The sequence below is a fragment of the Pelobates fuscus genome, chromosome 1 (assembly GCF_036172605.1).
Source record: "Pelobates fuscus isolate aPelFus1 chromosome 1, aPelFus1.pri, whole genome shotgun sequence".
NCBI classification, from domain to species: Eukaryota; Metazoa; Chordata; class Amphibia; order Anura; family Pelobatidae; genus Pelobates; species Pelobates fuscus.
Window position 1 is genome coordinate 430,789,959 of NC_086317.1, and position 25,473 is coordinate 430,815,431.

At 43.8% G+C, this 25,473-nt stretch overlaps 1 protein-coding gene across 6 annotated transcripts in view; it reads right to left on the reverse strand.

Annotated features, from left to right (window-relative positions):
• Positions 1–20,198, reverse strand: part of NBEA (neurobeachin) — a 520,018-nt gene extending 499,820 nt beyond the window's left edge. For 4 of the 6 annotated variants that reach the window (XM_063429275.1, XM_063429259.1, XM_063429266.1 and 1 more), the window contains exon 1: positions 19,651–20,198. In XM_063429275.1, coding sequence (XP_063285345.1) covers positions 19,651–19,848 — 198 coding nt within the window. In that variant the 5' untranslated portion in view covers positions 19,849–20,198. The remainder of the gene's footprint in view (positions 1–19,650) is intronic. The other 2 variants (XM_063429291.1, XM_063429283.1) reach the window with 1 other exon arrangement.
• Between the last annotated feature and the right edge of the window lie 5,275 nt (positions 20,199–25,473).

The following is a 25,473-nucleotide window of genomic DNA, read 5'->3' on the forward strand; positions in this document are numbered from 1 at the left end:
GCCTTGCCCCGCCCTGCGGAGCTCAGTCTGCGCGGAGCTCTCCATGGGTGAAGATGGATTATTTTTTTGTGCGCTCAGGTTTTTTCTTTTTCGTCGGGTTTTTTTTTTTGCGCTCGGGTTTTTTATTTTATTTTTAGTTCGACGGCTATGATGGTTTTTTATTTGGCCTTTTTTGGGGCTGAAAATGAAGATTTTAGAAAAAAGAAGACGTCGAATGGTAAGTTTAATTTTACTTTACAGGTTAGCAATTTTATTCCCCCCTCACTATTTTTTAGGGTGAGGGGGGTAGGTAGGGGCATTTTTTATTTGGGTGGGGGGTGGGTGACTAGGGGCTTGGGCACCCCTAGTCATCCTTGATGGGGGGGGGGATTTACTTAGTGCCCCCACCCGCCACCCAGGGGTGGGGGCGGGGGGAGGACAGTAGGTCCCCCCCCATTATCGTTATGGCCCCCACCCGCCGCCCAGGGGTGGGGGCCGGGGGGGAGGACAGTAGGTCCCCCCCCCCTTTACCATTATGGCCCCCACCCGCCGCCCAGGGGTGGGGGCCGGGGGGGAGGACAGTAGGTCCCCCCCCCTATTACTATTATGGCCCCCACCCGCCGCCCAGGGGTGGGGGCCGGGGGGTGGAGGACAGTAGGTCCCCCCCCCCTTATTACTATTATGGCCCCCACCCGCCGCCCAGGGGTGGGGGCCGGGGGGGGAGGACAGTAGGTCCCCCCCCCTATTACTATTATGGCCCCCACCCGCCGCCCAGGGGTGGGGGCCGGGGGGTGGAGGACAGTAGGTCCGTCCGTCCCCCCTTATTACTATTATGGCCCCCACCCGCCGCCCAGGGGTGGGGGCCGGCGGGGGAGGACAGTAGGTCCCCCGTCCCCCCCTTATTACCCCTTTTTTTTTTTTTTTACAGTGAGCAGCCACAGGCTGCTCACTGTTTAGTGGACATGCCCCTACTCGCGGTATAGCGAGTAGGGGCATTGGGGAGATTTTAATCTCCCTTGTGCTATTATGGGGGTCATATTGACCCCCATAGAGTGAGGAGGGGACCTGGGGGGCTTATGAAGTGGTGGGGAGCACTGCTCCCTGCCGCTTCTGTCTTTACATATTGCAAGGAGGGAGCTGCACGCCGGTAGCTCCCTCCTTGTAATAAACTGAACGAACAAACGAACACTGATACACAGTGTTCGTTTGTTCGTCTGATTTTTTCTATTCATTCATTCGTCTGTCTGATGAATGAATGAATAGGTGAAATTCCCGTTCGCATGTCCAGATGTTTCACTGGGCATGTGCGGGAATCTCAGGGCTATCTAGTGTGGGTAGATGACGTGTCCCACAGGGACTTCACCTACCCACACAAAGATGGCGGCGCCCTGAATATAGATCGGGGCAGAAAATAAAGAATAAAAAATAGGTAATGTGGGGGGCATAGGGGCATTTGGGGGTGACTAGGGGGTCGATTGTATGTAGTTGAGGCGGGAGGGGGGTTAAAAAAAAAACGGAATTCGGCATGACAGTGCCGCTTTAAAGGGATACTATAGTCACCAGAACAACTACAGCTTATTGAATTTGTTCTGGTGAATAGAATCATTACCTTCAGGCTTTTTGCTGTAAGCACTGTCTTTTCAGAGAAAATGCAGTGTTTACATTACAGCCTAGTGATAACTTCACTGGCCACTCCTCAGATAGCTGTTAGAGATCCTTCCTGGGTCATGGCTGCCTAAAATGCATCCAAACATTTAGTGTCTCTTCCCTCTACATGCAGACACTGAACTTTCCTCATAGAGATTTATTGATTCAATTCATCTCTATGAGGAGATGCTGATTGGCCAGGGCTGTGTTTGAATTGTGCTGGCTCTGCCCCAATCTGTCTCCTTGTCAGTCTCAGCCAATCCTAAGGGGAAGCATTGTGATTGGATCAGGCCACAACTTCTGATGATGTCAGCAGACAGCTTGTTTTTCTGAGGCAAACAGCATCTAGATTTACAGCTTCGGGCTTGAATACAGTACCATTTTGCTATATGTATGGAGGCATGAGGGGCCCAGGGGTACTATATTGTGGTTTTAACACTATAGGGTCAGTAATACAGGTTTGTGTTTCTGACCATATAGTGATCCTTTAAAAAAAAAAAAAAAACACCTACAAACATTTGACGAACCGTTTAGATTAAAAATAAGAACACTGAGGAGAGATGTTAATTAACAGATTAATTAATACCCCTCTGTAACATATACCATAGTGGCCTTCCGTGCCAGGGAACTAAACTTATAGAAACACTAATGGTTTGGCACTGTCCAGGTTTTTATTTTATTTTATTTTTTTGGTGGGTGGGGGGAGTGTCAAGGGAAGGGGAATGTTATATATTGTTGTGCCTTTGTTCTCCTTTCTCTTTCTGAATTAATATTTTGGTAAACCAATGTAGACTGTACATCAGGGGTGCCCCAGCAATTGTGGATCTACAATACCAAAGATGCTTTGCATGGTTTTCTTTTCAGAATGCTTTATAATGGCAAACCATCGTGAAAACTGTAGTTTTCAAACGCATGGGGACCTACATTTTGGGCACCCCTGCTGTACATAGACAACACTGTATTATTACCCAGGCCTAAACCCTGTGGGGGTTTAAATGTACGCCATCCAGTTTGCTCATTTATGAATTTAAAAAATGAATTATTAATAATAATAATAATGTTACACCGAGATGGTATTGTGACTGGAGGAGAGTATAATGGAACAGGAAAGGAGTTCTGTTGGAAAAAAGCAGCCTTAATAACCCCTTAAGGACCAAACTTCTGGAATAAAAGGGAATCATGACATGTCACACATGTCATGTGTCCTTAAGGGGTTAAAGGGAATCTCCAGTGCCAGGAAAACAATCAGTTTTCCTGACACTGGAGGGTCCCTCTCCCTCCCACCCACCAATCCCCAGGTACATTGTGCGTTCATATTTAAATAAAAATGAAATCATTTTTGTTCAACATAGGTTGTGTGAGTCACAACAAAGGAGGTAGGGCTAGGGCTGTATAAGCAGAAACAAAAGTGATTTAACTCCTAAATGGCAGAGAACTGAGCGATGGGATTGCAGTGGGTATCATCTATACACCTTAGACGCTTCATTAAGCTAAAGTTGTTTTGGTGCTTAAGTGGCTTTTAATGAGCTGTAGTTATGGAACTGGGAGTGTTCCTTTACAACAGGTAGTAGAATTTAGAATAGATTGTAAAGAGACAATCTGGACAGGAGTAGAACCAATGAAGAACAAACTACGAGTCATTGAAGTATCCCAAGGTCTTTCTGTAATCAGTTCATGAAAAATCAATAGTCTGTACCAGATGAAAAGAAAACAGTTACTAGATACCAGTCCACAATGGAAAATTTTATATACATTTGCTGCTTTTCCTTCCATCATCACAGGCAAGTGGACAAGATAAAAGTCCCACTAACTTTATCAAAAAGTGGAAGAATTGCTACAAAACACAATAATGCTCTAGCAGAGCCTCCACATCTGACAGCAATTACACACCGTATCAGTGATCTAGTGATATGTCCAGCACTTCAGAATTCTACTGTAAGGTTATTGGGTGGTTTAATAAATTCATTGCATATTTCCCACGTTTTCTATCCCCCCCTCTAACCATATGACACTATAGTTACTCCCCAATCATGTAGTACTTTATAAACCCACTACATCACACAGTGAGCAGTATCTTTCCTGTATTGCAGCTATGCAGTTTATTGATTGTTTCAGTGAATTGAGGATTTTTAGCCTGCACTGCAGTATCTCTGCAAGATTATTTGTTAGTTTAAAATATTTACTGCATATTACTGGTGTATTTTCCTCTTTCTACCTATGTGACACCATAGTCACGTCCTGGTGCTGCTTTATAAATCAGTTAGATGCAGTTATGTGCAGCAGTTTGTGGAACTAAGGCAGCAATGGACGAGGAGAGCACATGCCTTTGTAATTATTATTTCATGGTGCCTTTTCTATGTTAAAATAACCAGACTTGCAACCAACAGAGAGCACGTTAAAGGAACACTATAGTGTCATAAATACAAGCATGTATTCCAGACACTATAGTTTAGAAACAGTCTTTTAGATGTCTGGCCCCCCTTAGCTCTTGTTAGAAAGGGTTAAAACTTCCTTTTTCCTGTCCACCCGGGTCAGATCACGGCTCGCTCCGCACCCGCTCTCCTTGGCTGAGATCATCAAACCTTTTGATCTCAGCCACTTCAATGTTTTTCATAAGAAAGCATTGGGAGGCTACTGCGCATGAACGACAAAAAGCCTCATAAAGATGCATTGAATCACACTTTGTAGCACTGACACAGGAAGCACCTCTAATGGCTAACGTCCGAGTGACTGCCACTAGAGGTGTTACTAGGCAGCAATGTAAACACTACCTTTTCTCTGAACCTACAGGCTATAACAAAAAAAGTATTAGAAGGAAACTGTTAAACTGAATTATAAAGCACCGACATATTCCACAGCAGTGTACAATGTGTTCATTTAAAAAGAAGTTTAAGTTACAGGAACAAATGTTGGTGAGGGCATCAGCAGTACCCTCCCATGTCAGGCCATCTCAGTAACTTTAATTTACTGTTCCGCTATTTGTCTCTGTGATTATTTCCTTCTTACAGATTCCTCTCGCATGGAAGCAGACTTTGCTTTGTTTATGTGCAATGTAAATTCATAGATGGAGTTATTCCAAGATTAAAAGGGCATCTTAAACCTTTAAAAATAATGGTCATACCCAACATCACAGATAATAAGTGTCTCTGCTTTATCTTTCCCGCGATTTCATTGTTTTCCAGTCAGAATTTAAGGTGATCGACCAGAGGAACCCAAAGAGAAAAAAAAAAGAAAAGAAAACACAAGCGATAACCATTTGCAAAGCCAGAAGGCTGGTTCACCCATTCACCACATAATTCAATGACATGGTCTTTGGAACATCCATGTAATGAACAAGGTCACAGGGTGAAGATGCCAGGACATAGCCTAGAACTGGCAGTTTCCTGATCTCTTAAAAATACATTTTACAAATAGATGTAAGGAACCATGACTACTCTGGAAATTACACCGTTCAATAAAACACTGCAAAATATCATCTATAACGTGTGTTAATATTTTTTTCATGAGATGCTCGGCCTACTTTTAAATTAATATTTAAGATTTAGCAAATTACATCACAGTTCAGTTCAAGCACGGCCAGCGCAAATATTGCAAATAAGGAAAAGAGAAATGAAAATCATTTTGTAGAACGCCTAACCAGAAGTTGTTACACTGCATACATGATAAGAATTTCATTCAGTCTTTGATCACACAATTCACATGTTTAATCCGGCCTTCTGAAATCCAGCTACAAATAGAACCCTTTTTTGGCAGAGCAGTCGGGTGATGAATTCTACCGCTGCGCAGGATATTAGAATGCCCAAGGCAGCACTTAGCACTGAAAGACAAGGACGCTATGTTAAGTAGATTCCACCATTTGTGTGCACCTTACCATTGAAAACGGGCTAATGTGCATTTAAAGTCCTTTTTCGATTTCATAAACCAATAATTCTTTACAAAAAGAGCACCGAATAATATGCACTGCCCTCTAGCACCGAAAGGGTTACTGTGTGTTTCTAGCTATACCAGTCCCAAAGGTGTTACATAGATTGTGGCTTCATTTAATGAACAGACTTACTGGTTTACTATACACTGGAGACTGCAGTCTGATTTATTAAGAAGGAGGGGGAAAAAATAAGACAAGGTGACATTTATTTGTGAATCACCTAGGTGATGTCATAAAACCAGAGTCTGATAATACAGAAAGGTGTATGTGACATTAAAAGCATACAAATTGGGCATGGGAAAAACAATGTTTTAGATCTATGGTTTATCCTAGCAATGGTTAATCTTTGTCACAACGGCTGGCATGAACTAAATTTCTAATAATGCTCAGCCAATATAATGGTGAATGATCCTGGATAGAGCAACAAGTTTAGATTTAACAAAGAGTATTTTAGAATTCATTAACTGCTCCCATCATGCAAGTCTCTTGTTATGGAATCACAACTCTGACGTTCAGCCAGCCACATACACTCCTTTTTCTTTCAAAATGAGATGTGCAGCTACTCTATTTGTGCAGAAGTCTTGCTGAGCTGCTGCACATGCAGCTGTCCAATCATATTTTTCACAGTGAGCGGTGTTACAGCTTATCGAGAAGTCTGGTGCTCTGCACAAGCATCTCCTTTTAGTTCAGCTCCACAAAGATTAAAAGGGACATGGCTAATTGAAGTAGTCTGGGTGCTGTAAACCCTTTTGCACCTGTTTACATTGCAGCTCTAAGTCTGCCCTCAGTGGCTGTCTACCAGACAAGTTTGATGTGCACTTGAAGAAGCCCCTTGTGGCGAAACGCGTTAGTCTCTTTAAATTTTAAATACTTTTATATTTATCCTAATTTTATACCTGGCATACCCTAACATCTGAAGCTTTTATACCATCCAAAGAATCCATGGTGGAGATTGTTCCACCCAGGCGCTTTACACAGAGCGGTTTGTCTGCTCTGTAAATTGTAAGTACATCTCATATTTTATCCAGCACTTTTTTAATATAGAGAGCACTATGGGCGTTCTCTTGTGTTTTTATTTCATATGACCTGCACTGCAAATATCGTCAGAGGAATATCCTACATGTGGGGAGTTTAAATACCACTGTATGCTGTTTTAACTCAAGCTGGTTATAGCTCCCATAAATGTGATTTGGCATTTCTTAACCTCAGTGTTGTCTGTGGCCATACTCCTTTAAGTTACTGCACCATTGTTCCCCTATTTCTGAAGAATATACCTGTAAATTAGAGACTTTAATTTGCCTGTTTCCTTGGTGTATTTTTCTATTATTTATTATTTTTGTTCTTGGCGCACCCTGTACTTGATGTCTTCTGGTTTTCCAGTCCTTTGAAGGGTTTTGAGGGTTACCCTTCCTTTCAGGTGTGCAGCCTCCCCCTCCCCGTTGTGATCAGTTTGGATAGCGCTGTTCCATCCCTCTTTTTTCCTTGGTTTAACTTTTTTCCTAGGGTCTGCCAGTTGCCGCTCCCCTCCTCTCTGTAGCCTCTGTAGTTCCTGTTAGCTCTCCTAAACTAAGGCCTGCTAGTCCTGCTGTTCTTGAGGTTGCAAAGAGCTTGGGAGCGACACCGGGCAAACCATAGGTAAGAGGTCAGACCCTTCTTAACAAAAAGAAAAAACAAATTCACACATTTTCCAAAGACTCCCGAAAGGGATAGACGCGGAGTGGGTCTGCTGGCCATAGGATGCAGGGGAAGGTATGAAAGCTCCACCTTCTGTCAACCTCAGGCTCGTCCATAAGACAAAGTACTTCCTACTTTTGGATTGGGTTGGAAATTCAAATGTAGTCAGGATCAGTATTTTATAAAGAAAATATCTTTGTGAAACACTGAAAAGTGACAGATTTACTTTAAATACAGAAAACAATAATTCTAAATCCTTCAACTATATGCATCCATCTTAGCTTCATATCAATCACGGTTATAAGGTCTGCCCTTTGCACCTGCCAAATGACACATAAAATGCATGCAGGAAATAGAAGAAATTAAACAATATTTATTTTTGTAGTGTTTGCCCTGGCTTTTCCTTGCCTGAACTGGATTATGATGTGATTTGTTAACTCTTTAAAGGGAAACTCCAGTGCCAGGTAAACAATCCGTTTTCCTGGCACTGCAGGTCCCCTCTCCTTCCCACCTCCCATCCCCGGTTGTTGAAGGGGTGAAAACCCCTTCAGTCACTTACCTGAGACCCCCGCTGATGTCCCTCGGCGGTGGTTTCTTCTCGCCGCCGCTCCTCCCAGTCTATACGTCGGCCGGTGGGCGACACTGATCCCGCCTACCGGCCGGGGAGACTTAATGAGCGCATGCGCGTTAGAGCTCCCCATAGGAAAGCATTGAAAATGCTTTTCAATGCTTTCCTATGGGGAATTGAGCGACGCTTGAGGTCCTCACACAGCGTGAGGACGTCCAGCGATGCTATAGCACAGGTTTTCTGTGCTATAGAGTAGGAAGTGCCCTCTAGTGGCTGTCTAGTAGACAACCACCACAGGTGGAGTTAACCCTGCAAGGTAATTATTGCAGTTTATAAAAAAAAAAAAGCAAACATTATACTTGAAGGGTTAAGGGTAGTGGGAGTTGGCACCCAGACCACTCCAATGGGCAGAAGTGGTCTGGGTGCCTGGAGTGTCCCTTTAACATAAATTTAAAAGAACAACACAGGTTAATGATAATTTTGGGTTTTACTTAATGATGTAAAGACCGACAATTAACAGATCTGGACAGCTTTGGCCATATGATACTGCCAACAAACTTACATCAGAAAGGAGAACAAAAAGAAAATAAAATCTGATATGTTATTACCAAAGAAACCCGAAGAAGCCAAGACCTTCATTAAATGTATTGCCATGTTTCTCCATATGTGAGAAACTGAAAATTGTACAAGCTAGCTGATGGAGGGATTGGAATATACGAGGTTCAGAGGACTTGCTGACTCACTGCAGAACCTTGCATAAAGATTCTGACAGAGTAGCAATCACTGTGAAGTGCAAATTAGTGTTTTAAGAGGAACGGTCAATACCAAAGATGTGACAGCTCCATGTTCCTTCACTCCAGGTATTTTAGCGTCTACTGCAGGGCTTAAAATATTCAGTCCGATAATAGCCTGGCCCTAAAAGTTAGTCAACACTGCGAGCCTGAAGTGTCCATAGCATATGGAAATTCTACTTGCCAGGGCTAAATTATCATTTATTAATGGCTAGTGATGAGTAGAGATTTTGAGCCCTGTTTATTCTATGAAAAACACAGGAGAGGTGAGCAAACTTCAACTGCATTTCCGTGTTGTGCTAATTTGGCTTTCCTCTGATTCCTCTGGTTAACAGGCACGCTCGGGCATCCGATGGGGAAATGCTGTATGTACCCAGTGCATACACACTTCAAGAGTTAAAGTGTTCATGCCTTCTTTTTTTCCCCCCTTTTCTTAGTTCCCCTGTATCATAATAATTATACAACCCCTTACCATTATCATTTATTTATATTTTTCTTTTCTTCCTGGTGCTGGATTGCAATATCTGAGTACAGCCATTTTGTTTTCCTCTTCTGATGGTCTCTGCTTTTTGTCCTATGAGATTAATTTTACTGATGGACTGTGGGTAGATATGATTGGTAGCTGAAAAAGAACCCTGCATAAACTCCTCCCATTGTCAAGTTTTGCCAAAATGACTGCTATACATAAGCGAAAAGTATTCCCTACTTTTTCTTAAAGCAGCTCTGTTCCTTTCTGGGGTTTTTGCATTTTTCAAAGACCTCCAATGGCGACATTGCCACTTGGGACGAGATATACTGTCCCTGGCACGCACTGCCATCTTCTTTCTTCAGCTCTTGATGCTTCATCTGACAGGAGTCCATGTCAGTGTTTTACTCTGGCGCATGCAATAGAGTACAACACTGATCTCTATGGAGGATCCCACAAAACTTAATGGCGACAGTACCGCCTATTGTCAAGTAGAGAAAAATACATAAGATAAGTAGTGGTAAATTGAAATTCCAGCCCAGTCAATGGGGGTATTTCATAAAGATTTTAGCTTTATGAAATACCTTTTTTTTTCTCCTCTCTTTCTTTTCTGGGGGTGGGGAAGACAGACACAAACCCTATAGTGTTTAACCCATCACTTAGGTGGCTTGCTCCCGACCACTATAGGCACCCAGACCACTTCAGCTTAATGAAGTGGTCTGGGTGCCAGGTCCATCTAGGATTAAAGAAAATAAAAAGTTACCTGCGCTCTCTCCTTAATCCCTATGTATATTTAGACAAATGGAGGTCATTGAGTTGCTCCAATGGCCATTGGAGGGAATGCCCGCCTGCCAACGTCAAGGCAGACCCCCCTAAGCGGGTCCTAACACTGACCCTTCAGCCTGCTTCTTTGAGCTTCTGGAAAAGATATCTCTAATGAGACAGAGAGGGGTATTTTTTATATACACCCCTATATACTTATTAACCCTTAATAGGGAACACATGGGATGGGCGGCAGCATTGTAACCAGGCTGTGTGATACAAAGTAAATACAAATACAAAAAAAATACAAATAAATAAAAAAAATAAAAAAAAAAATTAAAAAAAAAATCCAAATAAAATAAAAAAAAAAATCCATCTAGGATTAACCCTGCAGCTGTAAACAAAGCAGTTTCAGAGAAACTGCTATGTTTACATATGGGTTACATATGGGTTAATCCAGCCTCTTGTGGCTGTCTCATTGACAGCCACTAGAGGCGCTTCCACGCTTCTCACTGTGATTTTCACAGTGAGAAGACGCCAGCGTCCATAGGAAAGCATTCAGCCGATGACGTCGGAAGGAGGAGGAGAGTACTCGGCGCTGGAGAAAGGCAAGCATGTAACCACTTCCTCCCCCTTCAGCGCGGCGGGAGGGGGTCCATGAGGGTGGGGAGCACCTATTAACACTATAGTGCCAGGAAAACGAGTTTGTTTTCCTGGCACTATAGTGGTCCTTTAAGAATTAAAAAAATTTCAGCACAACCAGTAGCTAACTTCTAGCAAGCTGTTAGGTTGTGCTAAAATATAGGATATGACCGCTCCTCTAACATTTTTTGACAGAGACACAAATTATTAGCTTGGTGAGCCACTGTTCATATTGTAACATATACTGAAATCTAATTTGACATACTTTTCTCGTTGAAATGTGGGACTCCACTAATGCAAGAGAAAGCAGTGACTTAAGCCAATAGCTTGCTGGGGGCAGTTGCCTGGAGCTTGAAAAATGTGCCGATCCCATCCACTGGGGAACCACTGCAATTAGCATAGACAATGTGGTTTAGTTTTTTACCCAAGCGGTTAATCATATAGATTTTCATAAAGCTACATTAGTGATACTTAAATTATTGTGCAGGACAGGTCGTGAGAATTATACTAGATCAACTATTAAAGAGATACTCTAAGATACTCTTTTTTTCTGTTTCGATAGACAGTGAGGCAAAAAAGTATTTGATCCCCTGCTGATTTTGAACGTTTATCCACTGACAAACAAAAGATCAGTCTATAATTTCAATGGTAGGTGTATTTCAACAATGAGAGACAATATCAAAACAAAAAATCCAGAGAAACGCATGTAAAAAAAGTTATAAATTGATTTGCATGTCAATGAGTGAAATAAGTAATTTATCCCCCAATCAATCAGCAAGATTTCTGTCTATCAGGTGTCTTTTATACAGGTAACGAGCTGAGATTAGGAGCACTCGCTTAATGGGAGTGCTCCTAATCTCAGCACGTTACCTGTATAAAAGACACCTGTCTACAGAAGCAATCAATCAGATTCCAAACTCTCCACCATGGCCAAGACCAAAGAGATGTCCAAGGATGTCAGGGACAGGATTGTAGACCTACACAAGGCTGGAATGGGCTAGAAGACCATCGCAAAGCAGCTTGGTGAGAAGGTAACAGTTGGTGCAATTATTCGCAAATGGAAGAAACACAAAATAACTGTCAGTCTCCCTCGGTCTGGTGCTCCATGCAAGATCTCACCTCGTGGAGTTTCAATGATCATGAGAACGGTAAGGAATCAGCCCAGAACTACACGGGAGGATCTTGTTAATGATCTCAAAGCAGCTGGAACCATAGTCACCAAAAAATAATTGGTTACACACTACGCCGTGAAGGACTGAAGTCCTGCAGCGCCCACATGGTTCCCCTGTTCAAGAAAGCACATGTACAGGCCTGTTTGAAGTTTGCCAATGAACATCTGAATAATTAACAGGAGAAGTGAGTTAAATTGTTGTGGTCAGATGAGACCATAATCGAGCTCTTTGGCATCAACTCAACTTGCCTTGTTTGGAGGATGAGGAATGCTGCCTATGACGCCAAAAACACCATCCCCACCGTCAAACATGGAGGTGGAAACATTATGCTTTGGGGATTTTTTCTGCTAAGGGGACAGGACAACAGCACCGTATCAAAGGGATGATGGATGGAGCCATGTACCATCAAATCTTGAGTGAGAACCTCCTTCCCTCAGCCAGTGCATTGAAAATGGGTTGTGGATGGGTATTCCAGTATGGCAATGACCCAAAACACACAGCCAAGGCAACAAAGGAGTGGCTCAAGAAGAGGCACATCAAGATCATGAAGTGGCCTAGTCAGTCTCCAGATCTTAATCCCATAGAAAATCTGTGGAGGGAGCTGAAGGTTCGAGTTGCCAAACGTCAGCCTTGAAACCTTAATGAATTAATGAGAGGATCTGCAAAAAGGAGTGGGACAAAATCCCTCCTGAGATGTGTGCAAACCTGGTGGCCAACTACCCGAAACATCTGACCTCTGCGATTGCCAACAAGGGTTTTGTCACAAAGTATTAAGTCAAAGGGATCAAATACTTATTTCACTCATTGACATGCAAATCAATTTATAACTTTTTTGATATGCATTTTACAGGATTTTTTTGTTTTGTTATTCAGTCTCTCACTGTTAGAGTACATCTACCATTAAAATTATAGACTGATCATTAGTTTGTCAGTGGGCAAACGATCAAAATCAGCAGGGAATGAAATACATTTTTCCCTCACTGTATTGATATCTTTACAGTTTACAAACTGTATTCTGACACCATAGTGCTCCTTTAAAAACAACAAGCATGTATTCCGGTCACTATCGTTATGAAAACACATTTTAGTCTACCCTGTCAGCGAAGTGAAAGGTGATTTTATTCAACTTTCTTCCAGCACAGTGCGGATCCGTCAGGGCTGTCCCCATTCATGCTCCGTCCCCTTGTCTGATATCATCAAACTTGAACAATCCAAAGCATCTTTATGAGGAACGTTCAGATCCTCTATGCAGGACGTGGAGAAACTAAACGTCAGTTCTACACATTGTGCAACAACACTGAACCAGAAAGCACCTCTAGTGTCTGTCTGAGTGACAGCCACTGGAGGTGTTACTAGGCAGCGATGTGAACACTGCATTTTACATTAAAATGCCTGCAGGGACAGACTATACACACCAGAACATTAAGCTGTAGTTCTGGTGACAATAGAGTCTGTTAAGTAGGGATTGACCGATTATCGGTTTTACCGATATTATCGGCCGATATTCGGTATTTTCGGCAATATCGGTATCGGCCAATAGAGATACCGATATTGCCGATAATACATACAAGGACCGCCGGGCCCATTACAAGCCCGGTGGTCGGGGCGGCAGCAAGCTGTTACATACCTTCCCAGTAGTTCCTCCAGCTCCCATGTCAGATCTTGCAAGTCCCGCGGCCGTAGAGGGTTGCCGCGGGTTACCGTGGCAACGCTCCGCGCGGCACTCAGACCGCGAGAGTTAGACTGGGGAGCTGAAGGGAGCTGCTGGGAAGGTAAGTAACAGCTTGTTGCCGGCCCCCCCACTGCACAGCACATGCCACTGGACCACCAGGGAATGCCATAGCCCCCCTCCCTGGCTAGGGAAGGGGAACAAAAGGAACAAAACAACAAGCAGGGAGGGGGAACAAAAAATAAAAACATATAAATATTAAAATAAAAAAAAAACACACTGCAGATAAAAAAAAAATAACATATAAATATTAAAAATTCAATTAAAATAAAAATGCCTCCCCCCCATTTTACACAAATTACATCCCTTCACAAACTATACAAACACACACTACACACACTCTGCATTCATTATATACACACACACACTATGCAAACACACACTCTGCATTCATTACACACACACACACACACACACACACTATACAAACACACACACACTCTGCATTCATTATATACACACACTCTGCATCCATTATATACACACACACTATACAAACACACACTCTGCATTCATTATATACACACACACACACACACTATACAAACCCACACTTTGCATTCATTATATACACACACTCTGCATTCATTATATACACAGACTACACAAACACACTACATTCACTTTACGCACACTGCATTCACTATACACACTCTGCATTCACTATACACACTCTGCATTCACTATACACACTCTGCATTCACTATACACACTCTGCATTCACTATACACACTCTGCATTCACTATACACACTCTGCATTCACTATACACACTCTGCATTCACTATACACACTCTGCATTCACTATACACACTCTGCATTCACTATACACACTCTGCAAACACTCACTCTGCATTCACTATACACACTACACAAACACTCACTCTGCATTCACTATACACACACTACACAAACACTAGCTGCATTCACTATACACACACTACACAAACACTAGCTGCATTCACTATACACACACTACACAAACACACTACACAAACACTAGCTGCATTCACTATACACACACTACACAAACACACCACACAAACACACCCTGCATTCATTATATACACACACTACACAAACACACTGCATCCACTATATACACACACACTACATCCACTACACACACACACACTGCATCCACTACACACACACACACTGCATCCACTACACACACACACAGCTCCCCTGTCTATACACACTGCATCCACTACATGTGGCATGTATATTTTGTGCATTTACCTTTAGAAATAGTTTATTTTTTCAAAATGGTAAATGTACAGAATATCGGCAAGTTAACGGCTATCGGCCTGAAAGTTCACTGATTATCGGTATCGGCTTTAAAAAAACAATATTGGTCGATCCCTACCGTTAAGTACCAAAACCAGTGCATCTTAATTGGTGAATAGATGCTGACCCTTTTCTCCGATTATATAAACCACTGACATTTCACAGAAACAGAAATGCTTACAGAGAACGCACCCTTAGTTGTTATCAGGCAGATTCATCATGCATTGCATGATTGCCAAACAAATGCTTCTCACAGTGAAGTATTGGATTCAGCGCTGCTCTATGATAAGGATTGGCGGAGTGCGGCCATTGTCATACACGCATCCTATGTCCCCAGTACATCTCTATGAGATACATTTGATTGGACAGTGATCATAGTTAATGGTCTCACAGAAGGTGGAGCAACTACTGAGAGGTGCGAGATTAGATGCAAGTTTAAGTTAATTTGATTTATTTATTTTTTTAACAAAAAGATAATGTGCAACCTTACTAGCATGTTATGAAATAATATATTGTTAAAGTTAGAGCGTTCATTTAATTCATGAAAGAGGCAGGGATTCCTCTGCAACTGATCACCCCAAAGTGCGGTTTGTTAAAATATCGATTGTGCATTTTTGTTTCTCACAAATTATATAAAATCATCGTAAAAATAAATTTTAGTAATAGAAGACTCTCCGGTTTCCTATCCTAAAGAGTATTTTATAATGTCCCTAAAATAGCTCACTTGGGCTTGTTGACACGAGTCAGGGTATGTTACTAGTGGTAATTTAGGGGCAGAATGACCAAATGGAGAAATATTGAAAAGTTCACTTTCTGCTACGTCGGCTAATTTTTAGGGCTGGAACACTGGAATTGACATGACCTCTATAGGAAAATCATGACAAAAGCAAAATCTCATACATTCTTTCATATCTGTTGGTTTGTTGTTTTTTATTTTTTAAAAATTCTATCACTGTTTAAAGGCAACGGAGCCTGTGATCGGTCACCAACTCATTAATTCATATGCAGACTCTGAGACTGGCAGCAAACATTAATTTTACCGCTGCTAACCCAAGATAGACCCTTGATACTTTTAATACATAGACATGTGCAGACAGCCTCTGGAATGACATTTCCTGCATATGATGTGACACCGGTAATACTCTGGAGTATTAATTCAATGGACTTGATGTATGTAATTTGCATTTTAGTAAGATTCAGCCTAAAGAGTAGAAAATCCAGCACACACTGCTCTGGGGCCAATAATCCTGGTCTACGTTAACCTTAGCAATCCTAAACCACATAAACGATTATTCAATAAACACCAAACAGTAGCTTATTGAAAGACAAATTCCTCAATTTAAGGTAAAATAGCTAGGCTGTAACTACAGATAAGCTGGAGAATGATGCCTACGTTTTGCAATTAGGTTTTCAATCCATTACAATTTTTTGTGAATTGACCCCGCAGACGCCAGTGTAGCATCCACAATTATGTTAATGCATCACAAGAATGAACATGGCCAGAATTCAAATCAGGGCAGTAAATAGTATTGTAATATTAAGCTGGTCATATACCCAACGCCAACCAAGCACGTTCTTAATCTAGCCAGTCACAGCCTTTTGTATCGACGCAAATGAAAAATATTGATTGCGGTGTTGAAGCAGCACTAATGAGCCAATATGGCCTTTTCTTTATACTAAACTCTAATAAAAAAAAATAAAAAAACTGCATTAACTTAATTATCAATATTACAAAAATAAATAAATAAAACACATGAGCTTAAAAAAAAACAGGCATATAATGTCTAGACTAGAACCCACCATTCACCAAGACAATTAAATAGAAATTCTGCTATGAAAGGAGAGTGAAATTTTAAAGGGAAATGGATACATATATAATTTTGGTTATTTTTTTAACTTAAATAGATCTATATATATATATTTTTTATATTTCTGTTTGTTATTATTCTCCACTTCTCAGATGGAATCTGGTTGTGAGTCAAAAAATGTAAACGGTTTCCTTTCACTGATTGGTAGCATCCTAACCACAATGCATTGCTCCTATGATAATACCTTGCCCAGAAAATGCATCTCTCCTATGGCTGCCTAAAGCACTATTTTTCTCATTTTATACAAAAGCACATTTTAGTAGGATTTATTGTATATACGGTAACTCTTTAGCACGTGGGAAAATAATAAAAAAAAAAAAAATCCCCAAAAATATTTGGAAATTAATACTCTGACCCATTCAAAAAGTCAAACTACAATATTAAGTAAGGGTTTGTTTTGTTGTTTTATTAATACATTTTATATGCTCAATGTTTATATGTCTCTGAATTTCTCAAGAAGAAATTAAACTAAGAAAATAGAAAACATTCGCACTGATAAAGAGCATACAGAGCATATAGATTTAGGGTAGACCATTTATGGCAGTATGTATTAGCAAGAAATCATCAGCACAAAAAATGGTGAATTTTTATTGCAATAAAAGGAACCGATTCGACAAAGAGGAATTTTTAAGAGTATCTGTGTCACGCAAGCAAATGCTAGGAAAATTGTAAGCAAACATGCCAGCCCTGATGAGCCTTGCAAATATTTTTCACCTTGGCACTCCAGCAAGGTAATCACAGCTCGGCCTGTATTATGCACCCAAGCAAGACATTCATATTAAAATAATCCAGCAATCCACTCGTCTCCTCAACGCTGCAGCACCTCCTTGTTTCCTGTACTAGGTCAAATGCAAATATACAAGCAGAGGAAACATCAGCATGCTATCTTCAGCTAGAGCTACACAGACTGGCAGAACATTGCATTTCTATGGGGGGCTGGGGGAGACCAACCACATATGATATTGCACACATGAACTTCATAACAATGTATTTAACCCTGCAAGTACCAGTGCTGTGCCACACACTTCTAGCACTCCAAAGAATTAAATGCAGGGAAATGAAGGCATCTCTTGGCTGCGTGGATTAATCAGTCAGTTTTTAATCTCACTGTACTTGATTCTCAAGGGTGTACCAATAACGCTGTTTTCTAAAGTCTTGGCTGTAAAGGATTATCACATCCTCAGCCGTCTTGTGCTGCAGAACACTGGTCACAACAGACAATATTTACTGCTGACATTCCAAGTGCATTCTGTGATGCTTGTGTATAGACCACACAAAAAGCATTATTTTATGCTCTGCATTATATCTTCATCAAGCACCCAAGCCACAAATCATGCCCATCTCTAGACATTTCTTGTGTCATCGAGCTTCCTGGGTCCTTTTTTTTTCCCAGCAATAAGCTATCCAGTCAAAGGGAACCACTATATTCTTTAGAGACAGGTGGGGGAGGGGAGGATGGGTCCCAGCGACTCAAAGGAACAGTGTTTCATGCTATGAAAAGCAGAGATGTCATGATGGCAGGAATTAAAACAAATTATATTCAGTTAGATACATATATTCTCATTCAAAGACATGAAATCCCACAATGGGTATCACTCCTTTATGTGAATACCTTCGTCCGACAACAAATGACACTATGGTTTTCATTGATATTGCACATAGGAGATAAAAATTAAATAACACTAACAGCGTGATTTACAAAACCACTAAAAAGGATGGAGAACAATGTAAATGGATAAGGACCAATTAATACCCACAGGAAGGTCTGTAGTCTAGACTATAAAGTTAATACCTGGCCTGTTCATCACAGCAGAAAATATAAAACGGATTAAAAAAATATACAACTTGCATTTGGTATTTAGATTGAGGCAAAGAAAACACATATAATAATAACTTGTTTCTAACACTGTTCTTTTAATTAACCTCAGTTAACAGTAGTAGCATCATATATGCAGTTTTAGGGCTGAGGGCCTACATTAGGAGGCTCACTCTCCAGGTCTTTGTTGGGTGTGCAATAAAATTGCAGCTGATGAAAATACTGAAAGCAAAAGCTTTATAGCAATTTGACGGATAACAAAGGCCCATGCAGCATCTGGGCACAAATTAATTCAAATAAATGCATGGCTTCCTGTACAGGTTACTAGGCACTTTTTTGTGTGAAACCTTCATGAATAGTTACATGCATCTTTACATCCCAACTGCACCTCAATAGCTCCTTGAAGAAAAGGTTCAAATACCCACTGGATGTCTAGCAAAGGGACACATTTTTTTTCTTCTTCTATACGAGAGATGTAGCTACACAGCTCTCAATGCAGCAAGATACCTGGTGCCAAGTCAGTAACCACATCATATGGTCAATCACACCAAAAGACTCATGAGAATGTGGGTTTTTAACCCTTCGGCTGCCCTCTAGCTCTGTACTGGATAATGTAAAGAAATGTGCTGCTGAAGCTGGACCAGTGATGAACCTGAAAGTCATTGTAAAAAGCAAGGATGCTGTCATGCTCCTCCATGCACTGATCACCCCCCTTCAGCACCAGGACAGGTCTTATTATAGACACAAGACACTTCCATAGCCTCTTCTCTCAACCCAATCTTCCAGGAGTATTAACCCCCTTCCCCAGATCTTTTTTTGAACTCCATTTCCCACAGTGCTGTGCAAGCCTGATTAAGGCAGGCTGTGTATCAAGAGAAATGCAATTCAGAAACCCTCTGGGGTGCTGCTGTGAGCCTCCATTGATGGATCAACTCACCCTTCAAGGCTTCATCACCCTGGAGATGCTATGGGTACCACATGCACAGAGAGGCAGACATGCCCAATCTCTCAGCCTTTTTGCACCCTTGGCTACAGAGGGGCTGCATTCTCCCATCCATGGTGCTGACTGAGCATGATGAGGAGTTCGGTCCATGAACCCAGAGGTGGGATTTGGGGGTCTGTCTGATGGCACAGTAATGGGGGGGGGGGTCTGCCTGATTGCACAGTAATGGGGGGGGGGGTCTGTCTGATGGCACATTAATGGGGGGTCTGTCTGATGGCACATTAATGGGGGGTCTGTCTGATGGCACATTAATGGGGGGTCTGTCTGATGGCACATTAATGGGGGTCCGGTTTGATAGGGGGGGTACCATAGTCCTTACCAGGTTGAGCACGGTCTCCACGATGTCCCGGTTGCTGACCTCCCCGACCTGGATGAGCCCGATGAGCACGGCGAATTTCATCCTCATGTTCCTGATGGGCACGGACGGGTTGATGACCCCGCCGGGCAGCACCATGGATCCCGAGCCCCCCGGGGGGTCCGGACACACGGCCCCGGTGAGGGGCTTGTCGCTGGCCATGGCTGGCCCCCGGGCCGGCACGGAGCGCTGGCTGGCTGGCTGGCTGGTTGGGATATCGGCTGTGATCCAGGGAGGGCCGGGCACGGAGAGCGGGGGTCACGGATGGCGGCGGGGACCGGGCTGTCAGTGGCGGCGGCAGACCGGGCTGCGGGGATCGGCACACACCGAGCTCCCCTCCATCACACCTGCCGGGTCCTGCTCGCTGTGCTGGGCGGGGTGGGATGGGGTGAGGGCGGGCGGTACCGGGAGCTGGGCTGGCTGAGCTGGGCTGGGGGAGCGGGTCCTGCGGTGGCGGCTGCGGCTGGCGTTGTTGTGATGAGGACAGACACCGCTCACAGCTCCGCCATGTTGACGCCCCCTGCCTGCGGTACGAAGCACTGCGCCTGCGCCACCCGGGGGCGGACCGAGCCGCCTAGCGACCGCTGGATGGACAGGTAACAGGTACATCGGCCGGGTACCGCGACAGCCGAGCACACCGACAGCACCGGGGGGGGGGGGGGGGGACTGAGCGGGAGTATGGACAGACCGACACCCGGGACGGACAGTCGCAGCCGGTGTATGTGTGAAAAAGGCTGATATGGAGAGTGACTGGAGCATGGAGTGTGAGCGGTATACTGCCAGCACTCAGACTCCCAGCACTCACCGCTAGACCGCCAGCACTCAGACTCCCAGCACTCACCGCTAGACAGCCAGCACTCAGACTCCCAGCACTCACCGCTAGACCGCCAGGACTCAGACTCCCAGCACTCACCGCTAGACCGCCAGCACTCAGACTCCCAGCACTCACCGCTAGATCGCCAGCACTCACCGCTAGACAGCCAGCACTCAGACTCCCAGCACTCACCGCTAGACCGCTAGCACTCACCGCTAGACAGCCAGCACTCACCGCTAGACAGCCAGCACTCACCGCTAGACTCCCAGCACTCACCGCTAGACCGCCAGCACTCACCGCTAGACTGCCAGCACTCACCGCTAGACTGCCAGCACTCACCGCTAGACTGCCAGCACTCACCGCTAGACTGCCAGCACTCACCGCTAGACCGCCAGCACTCACCGCTAGACCGCCAGCACTCACCGCTAGACCGCCAGCACTCACCGCTAGACCGCCAGCACTCACCGCTAGACCGCCAGCACTCACCGCTAGACCGCCAGCACTCACCGCTAGACCGCCAGCACTCACCGCTAGACCGCCAGCACTCACCGCTAGACCGCCAGCACTCACCGCTAGACCGCCAGCACTCACCGCTAGACCGCCAGCACTCACCGCTAGACTGCCAGCACTCAGACTCCCAGCACTCACCGCCAGACTCCCAGCACTCACCGCCAGACTCCCAGCACTCACCGCCAGACTCCCAGCACTCACCGCCAGACTCCCAGCACTCACCGCCAGACAGCCAGCACTCACCGCCAGACAGCCAGCACTCACCGCCAGACAGCCAGCACTCACCGCCAGACAGCCAGCACTCACCGCCAGACAGCCAGCACTCACCGCCAGACAGCCAGCACTCACCGCCAGACAGCCAGCACTCACCGCCAGACAGCCAGCACTCACCGCCAGACAGCCAGCACTCACCGCCAGACAGCCAGCACTCACCGCCAGACAGCCAGCACTCAGACTCCCAGCACTCACCGCTAGACTCCCAGCACTCAAACTCCCAGCACTCACCGCTAGACTCCCAGCACTCACCGCTAGCCTCCCAGCACTCAAACTCCCAGCACTCACCGCTAGACTCCCAGCACTCAAACTCCCAGCACTCAGCGCTAGACTCCCAGCACTCAAACTCCCAGCACTCAGACTCCCAGCACTCACCGCTAGACAGACAGCACTCAGACTCCCAGCACTCACTGCTAGACAGACAGCACTCAGACTCCCAGCACTCACATATTTGCACATTAAAGGGACACTATAGGCACCCAGCCAACTTCTGCTCATTTGTGGTCTGGATGCAGTGGCCCAGTCAGTTTAACCCTGCGATGGCAGTTATTGCAGGTAAAGAGAAATTGCAATAATTACCTTGCAGGGATAATGACACCTCTAGTGGCTGTCTAAAAAACAGTCACTAGAGGGACTCACGGTTCGTTAAGTGACTTTTGGTTGCTTAACTGACGCTGGACGTCCTTGTGCTATGCATGAGGACATCCAACGCCGGCTTAAACCCCATAGGAAAGCATTGATTCAATGCTTTCCTATGGGGTTGTCCTAATGCGACCACAGAGCTCGCTGCGCATAAGGTCCCAGACGTCGGGGGAGAAGGATCGAAGGCAGAGGCTGAACTATATAGCTGAGGGACATTGGCTTCCCTTTAAATCTGAATAGAAGAAATTTACCTGTCGTGACTATAGTTGAATTTGAGCATTTTTGCAGAATAGCTATTTTGGCCTCAGTTTTATTTTCTTTTAGATTTAATTTGGAAGGGTGGGGGGGGGTAATATAATTTAAAATGTTGTGTCCATACAAGTAGATTGCTGTCATCTTGGTCCCTCGGACAAGTAGATTTTTTTATTTTTTTTATTTCCACACCCCTGTATATTCACATGCACTGAGTGACAGTATGCACTTTGTACACAGCCTACACATACAGACTGACTGACAGTATACACTTACAGCCTTTCAAAAAAGATTAACCGAGTCTGATTCACTCCATAATCTGCCTGTTTATATAGACTGAGTTTGCACTTCATACAATGAGTGCCTAATCTTAGAGAGTCATTGAATCTGCAAATATACACAAATATTGTGCTCCATACACATTGCATGTGATTAAATCTGCGGCCTATACACACCTTGAATGTGAAAATGTCTCCTTTCCATTCACATAATACATGCTTATGGCGGAGGTTTCATTCATATACAGCCTGTGTATGTAGACATGCACACTCTGCACTTAAAGGGACACTCCAGACCCCTAAAGCACTTGTGTGAAGAGCAGTGTTTGAATTAATGTAGATATGGCCCTGGTGCAAGGAATTTTATGGCACTGACTGCCATCGTACAAGAGGAGAGTACCACATTGAGGTCTATGGATCCTCCATCGACAGAGCCAATTCCATGCAGCTGTCACTGGTGACGGCTGGGGGGGATTGACACTTCTAGGTGGCGGTAGCTCTGCCCATTGTTTAAAAGTGTCAGGCGGAAAAAAAAAAAAATACTGCGTCAATGTAGTCCCTACTTTGCCACAGTATATCTTTTGATTGGGTTGAAATTTCAGTTTAATTCCAACACAGTTTGTATGAGTATTTCAAAAAGAGTCTGTCTTTGGGTGGGGGGGACGGACAACAGTGCATGCTTCAAGAGGCAGCCAATTGCCCAGAGCACCGGCCTTTCAAAGACTTCTGATTGAGCTGTATTATTAAGTCTGTGATTGGACAGCCACAGAAAGTCTGGGCGGGGTTAGAAGGGGAGGGCTTGCAAATGCGTGCAAATGTTTTAATTTAATTGGGGTATATCTTCTATACAATATTTTTTTCATTTGGGCAGTGGAGTGTGCCTTTGCAGACTGACTGATTCTCTGCTCTTTAAAAACCCTGCATGCTTTGTCCTAATTCCAAACACACCCTAAACTGTATATTGAGGGAGTGTTTAAAAAAATCCAATTCAGTTATTCACTGTCAGTTATTCACTAAACCTTCAAATTGCTGGGAACGTAGGCATACATTGTCAAACAGAAGAAATATCTGACTTGCTGAATTGTCCATGTTAGGTGTAAAATTCACATTAAATGACGGACATTACATTTTCAAGAATTTGCAAGCAATACATATTCCAAATAGCTATTGAACCTAATTTTAGATATTTTATTTAGGACAGTTTGGAAATGCTGAAAAATATAACACATTTCTGTAAGAGGTGTATTGTTTCAGCTATTCATAAAATCTCCAAATCTAAGCAAATTTCTCCTGAATGAATACACTTAAAGGCAGATTTGGAGATTTTAGTGTAATAATTCTTGAGGTATTGCACTGCAGCTGCCAAATAAATTACAGTGGGACCTCGGTTTATGAATTTAATGCGTTCTCCGGGACGTTTTTTATTGCGAAAAATTTGTAAACCGAAACGCGGTTTCCCATAGGAATGCATTGAAAACCAATTAATCCGTTCTGGAGGTCAGAAAAATAGTCAAAATGAGCTGGCATGGAAACCAACCCACAATGCAGAACACACAATAAAAGGCATGCAAACGACGAAGCTCAGCTCCCTACCTTTCCACAGCTTGAGAAATGCACCAAAAAGTCCCAAAACAACTGCAAACAATTTCCAGAATGGCTCCAAAACTCGATGCAAAAGCCGCTCCAACACCTCCACACTCGACGCCACATGCTACCCACAGGCTCCAGCATGCAGGGGGCGGTGCTATAAACCTCCCAGGTGCAGTGCGTCCTGGGGAAACTTGTTTGTAGTGCGAAACGTTTTTTATAACCGAGGCATTATTTTCAATGGATTTTCATTTGTAAACCGAAAATTATGTTAACCGAGGCATTTGTAAACCGAGGTCCCACTGTATATTGATTGTATAAAATGCAAGCAAACCGAATAAATATGAAAGCACATTAATCTGAAAAAATATGAGTCACTTACTCGTCAAGATACAAGTCAATGCTGACTCTCCCTCTGTCCCTTTTTTCTGTCCTACTATCGTTTTTTTTGTAGGGATTCAGTATTCTTGGTGTGTCTGAATGTTTAACAGACCTCCCCAGCAAGAATACTCACAGTATTGTGTCTTTAAACTACCATAAATGTGTTTAGAAACCAGTCTGTGTAAATAAGATCTTTCTAAATTACATTTTAGTTGCATAGACTTTTATTACAAGTCACCTAAAAGTTCTCACAACTAGATACACCTCCAGTCACACTCCTAAAATGAAAATGTCCCTCTTTGTCCAGTTGATTAGTAAGTTTCTACAAAGTGGTGATTGTGGTCATTATACTTTAATTGGACACTATAGTCACCAAAACAACTTTAACACTTTGTGCGGCACTGACCCAGGAAGCACCTCCAGTGGCAGTCTGAGCGTCTGTCACTATAGGTGCTCCTAGGTAGTAATGTAAACACTGCATTTTCTCTGAAATGGCAGTGTGTACATTAAAAAGCCTGTAGGGACAGGGTGTAGACACCAGAACAACTACATTAAAAAAAAATGTGCTTTTTCTGATGACTATAGTGTCAATTTAACTCTCTCCCGGGGGCGGGGCCGGGCCGCCGAGTCGACTGGAAGCAGATCAACATGGCTCCGGGCCTACGGCCCTAATATCGGCACAAAATTCGCACATACATTGCCCTGGAGTCAAATATCCAGATGGGATGACATGGAGAATCACCTCAGCTCCAATCTGGTACCAGACAAAGGCCAACAACATGTCGTCAGCAACGGAGCTGAGGCACCCGGCCTACCTGCCTGCATAAACCAGGACATCGACAGCAAACGACCCGGATCCAGAAGCCGGCAACTTGCCTGGGTGGGAACGCATGCACGCAACGTTAGCCTCAGAAGAGGGCCACGAGGATGTGAGAAACGGCCCCGCTCCCCCCTCCCGGCCGGTGGGGGTGATCCCGGCCACATGGGGACTGTGCACATTCAGACGGAAGCCCCCGACTGGGGCCTACACTGATAATGGCTGCCAAAATG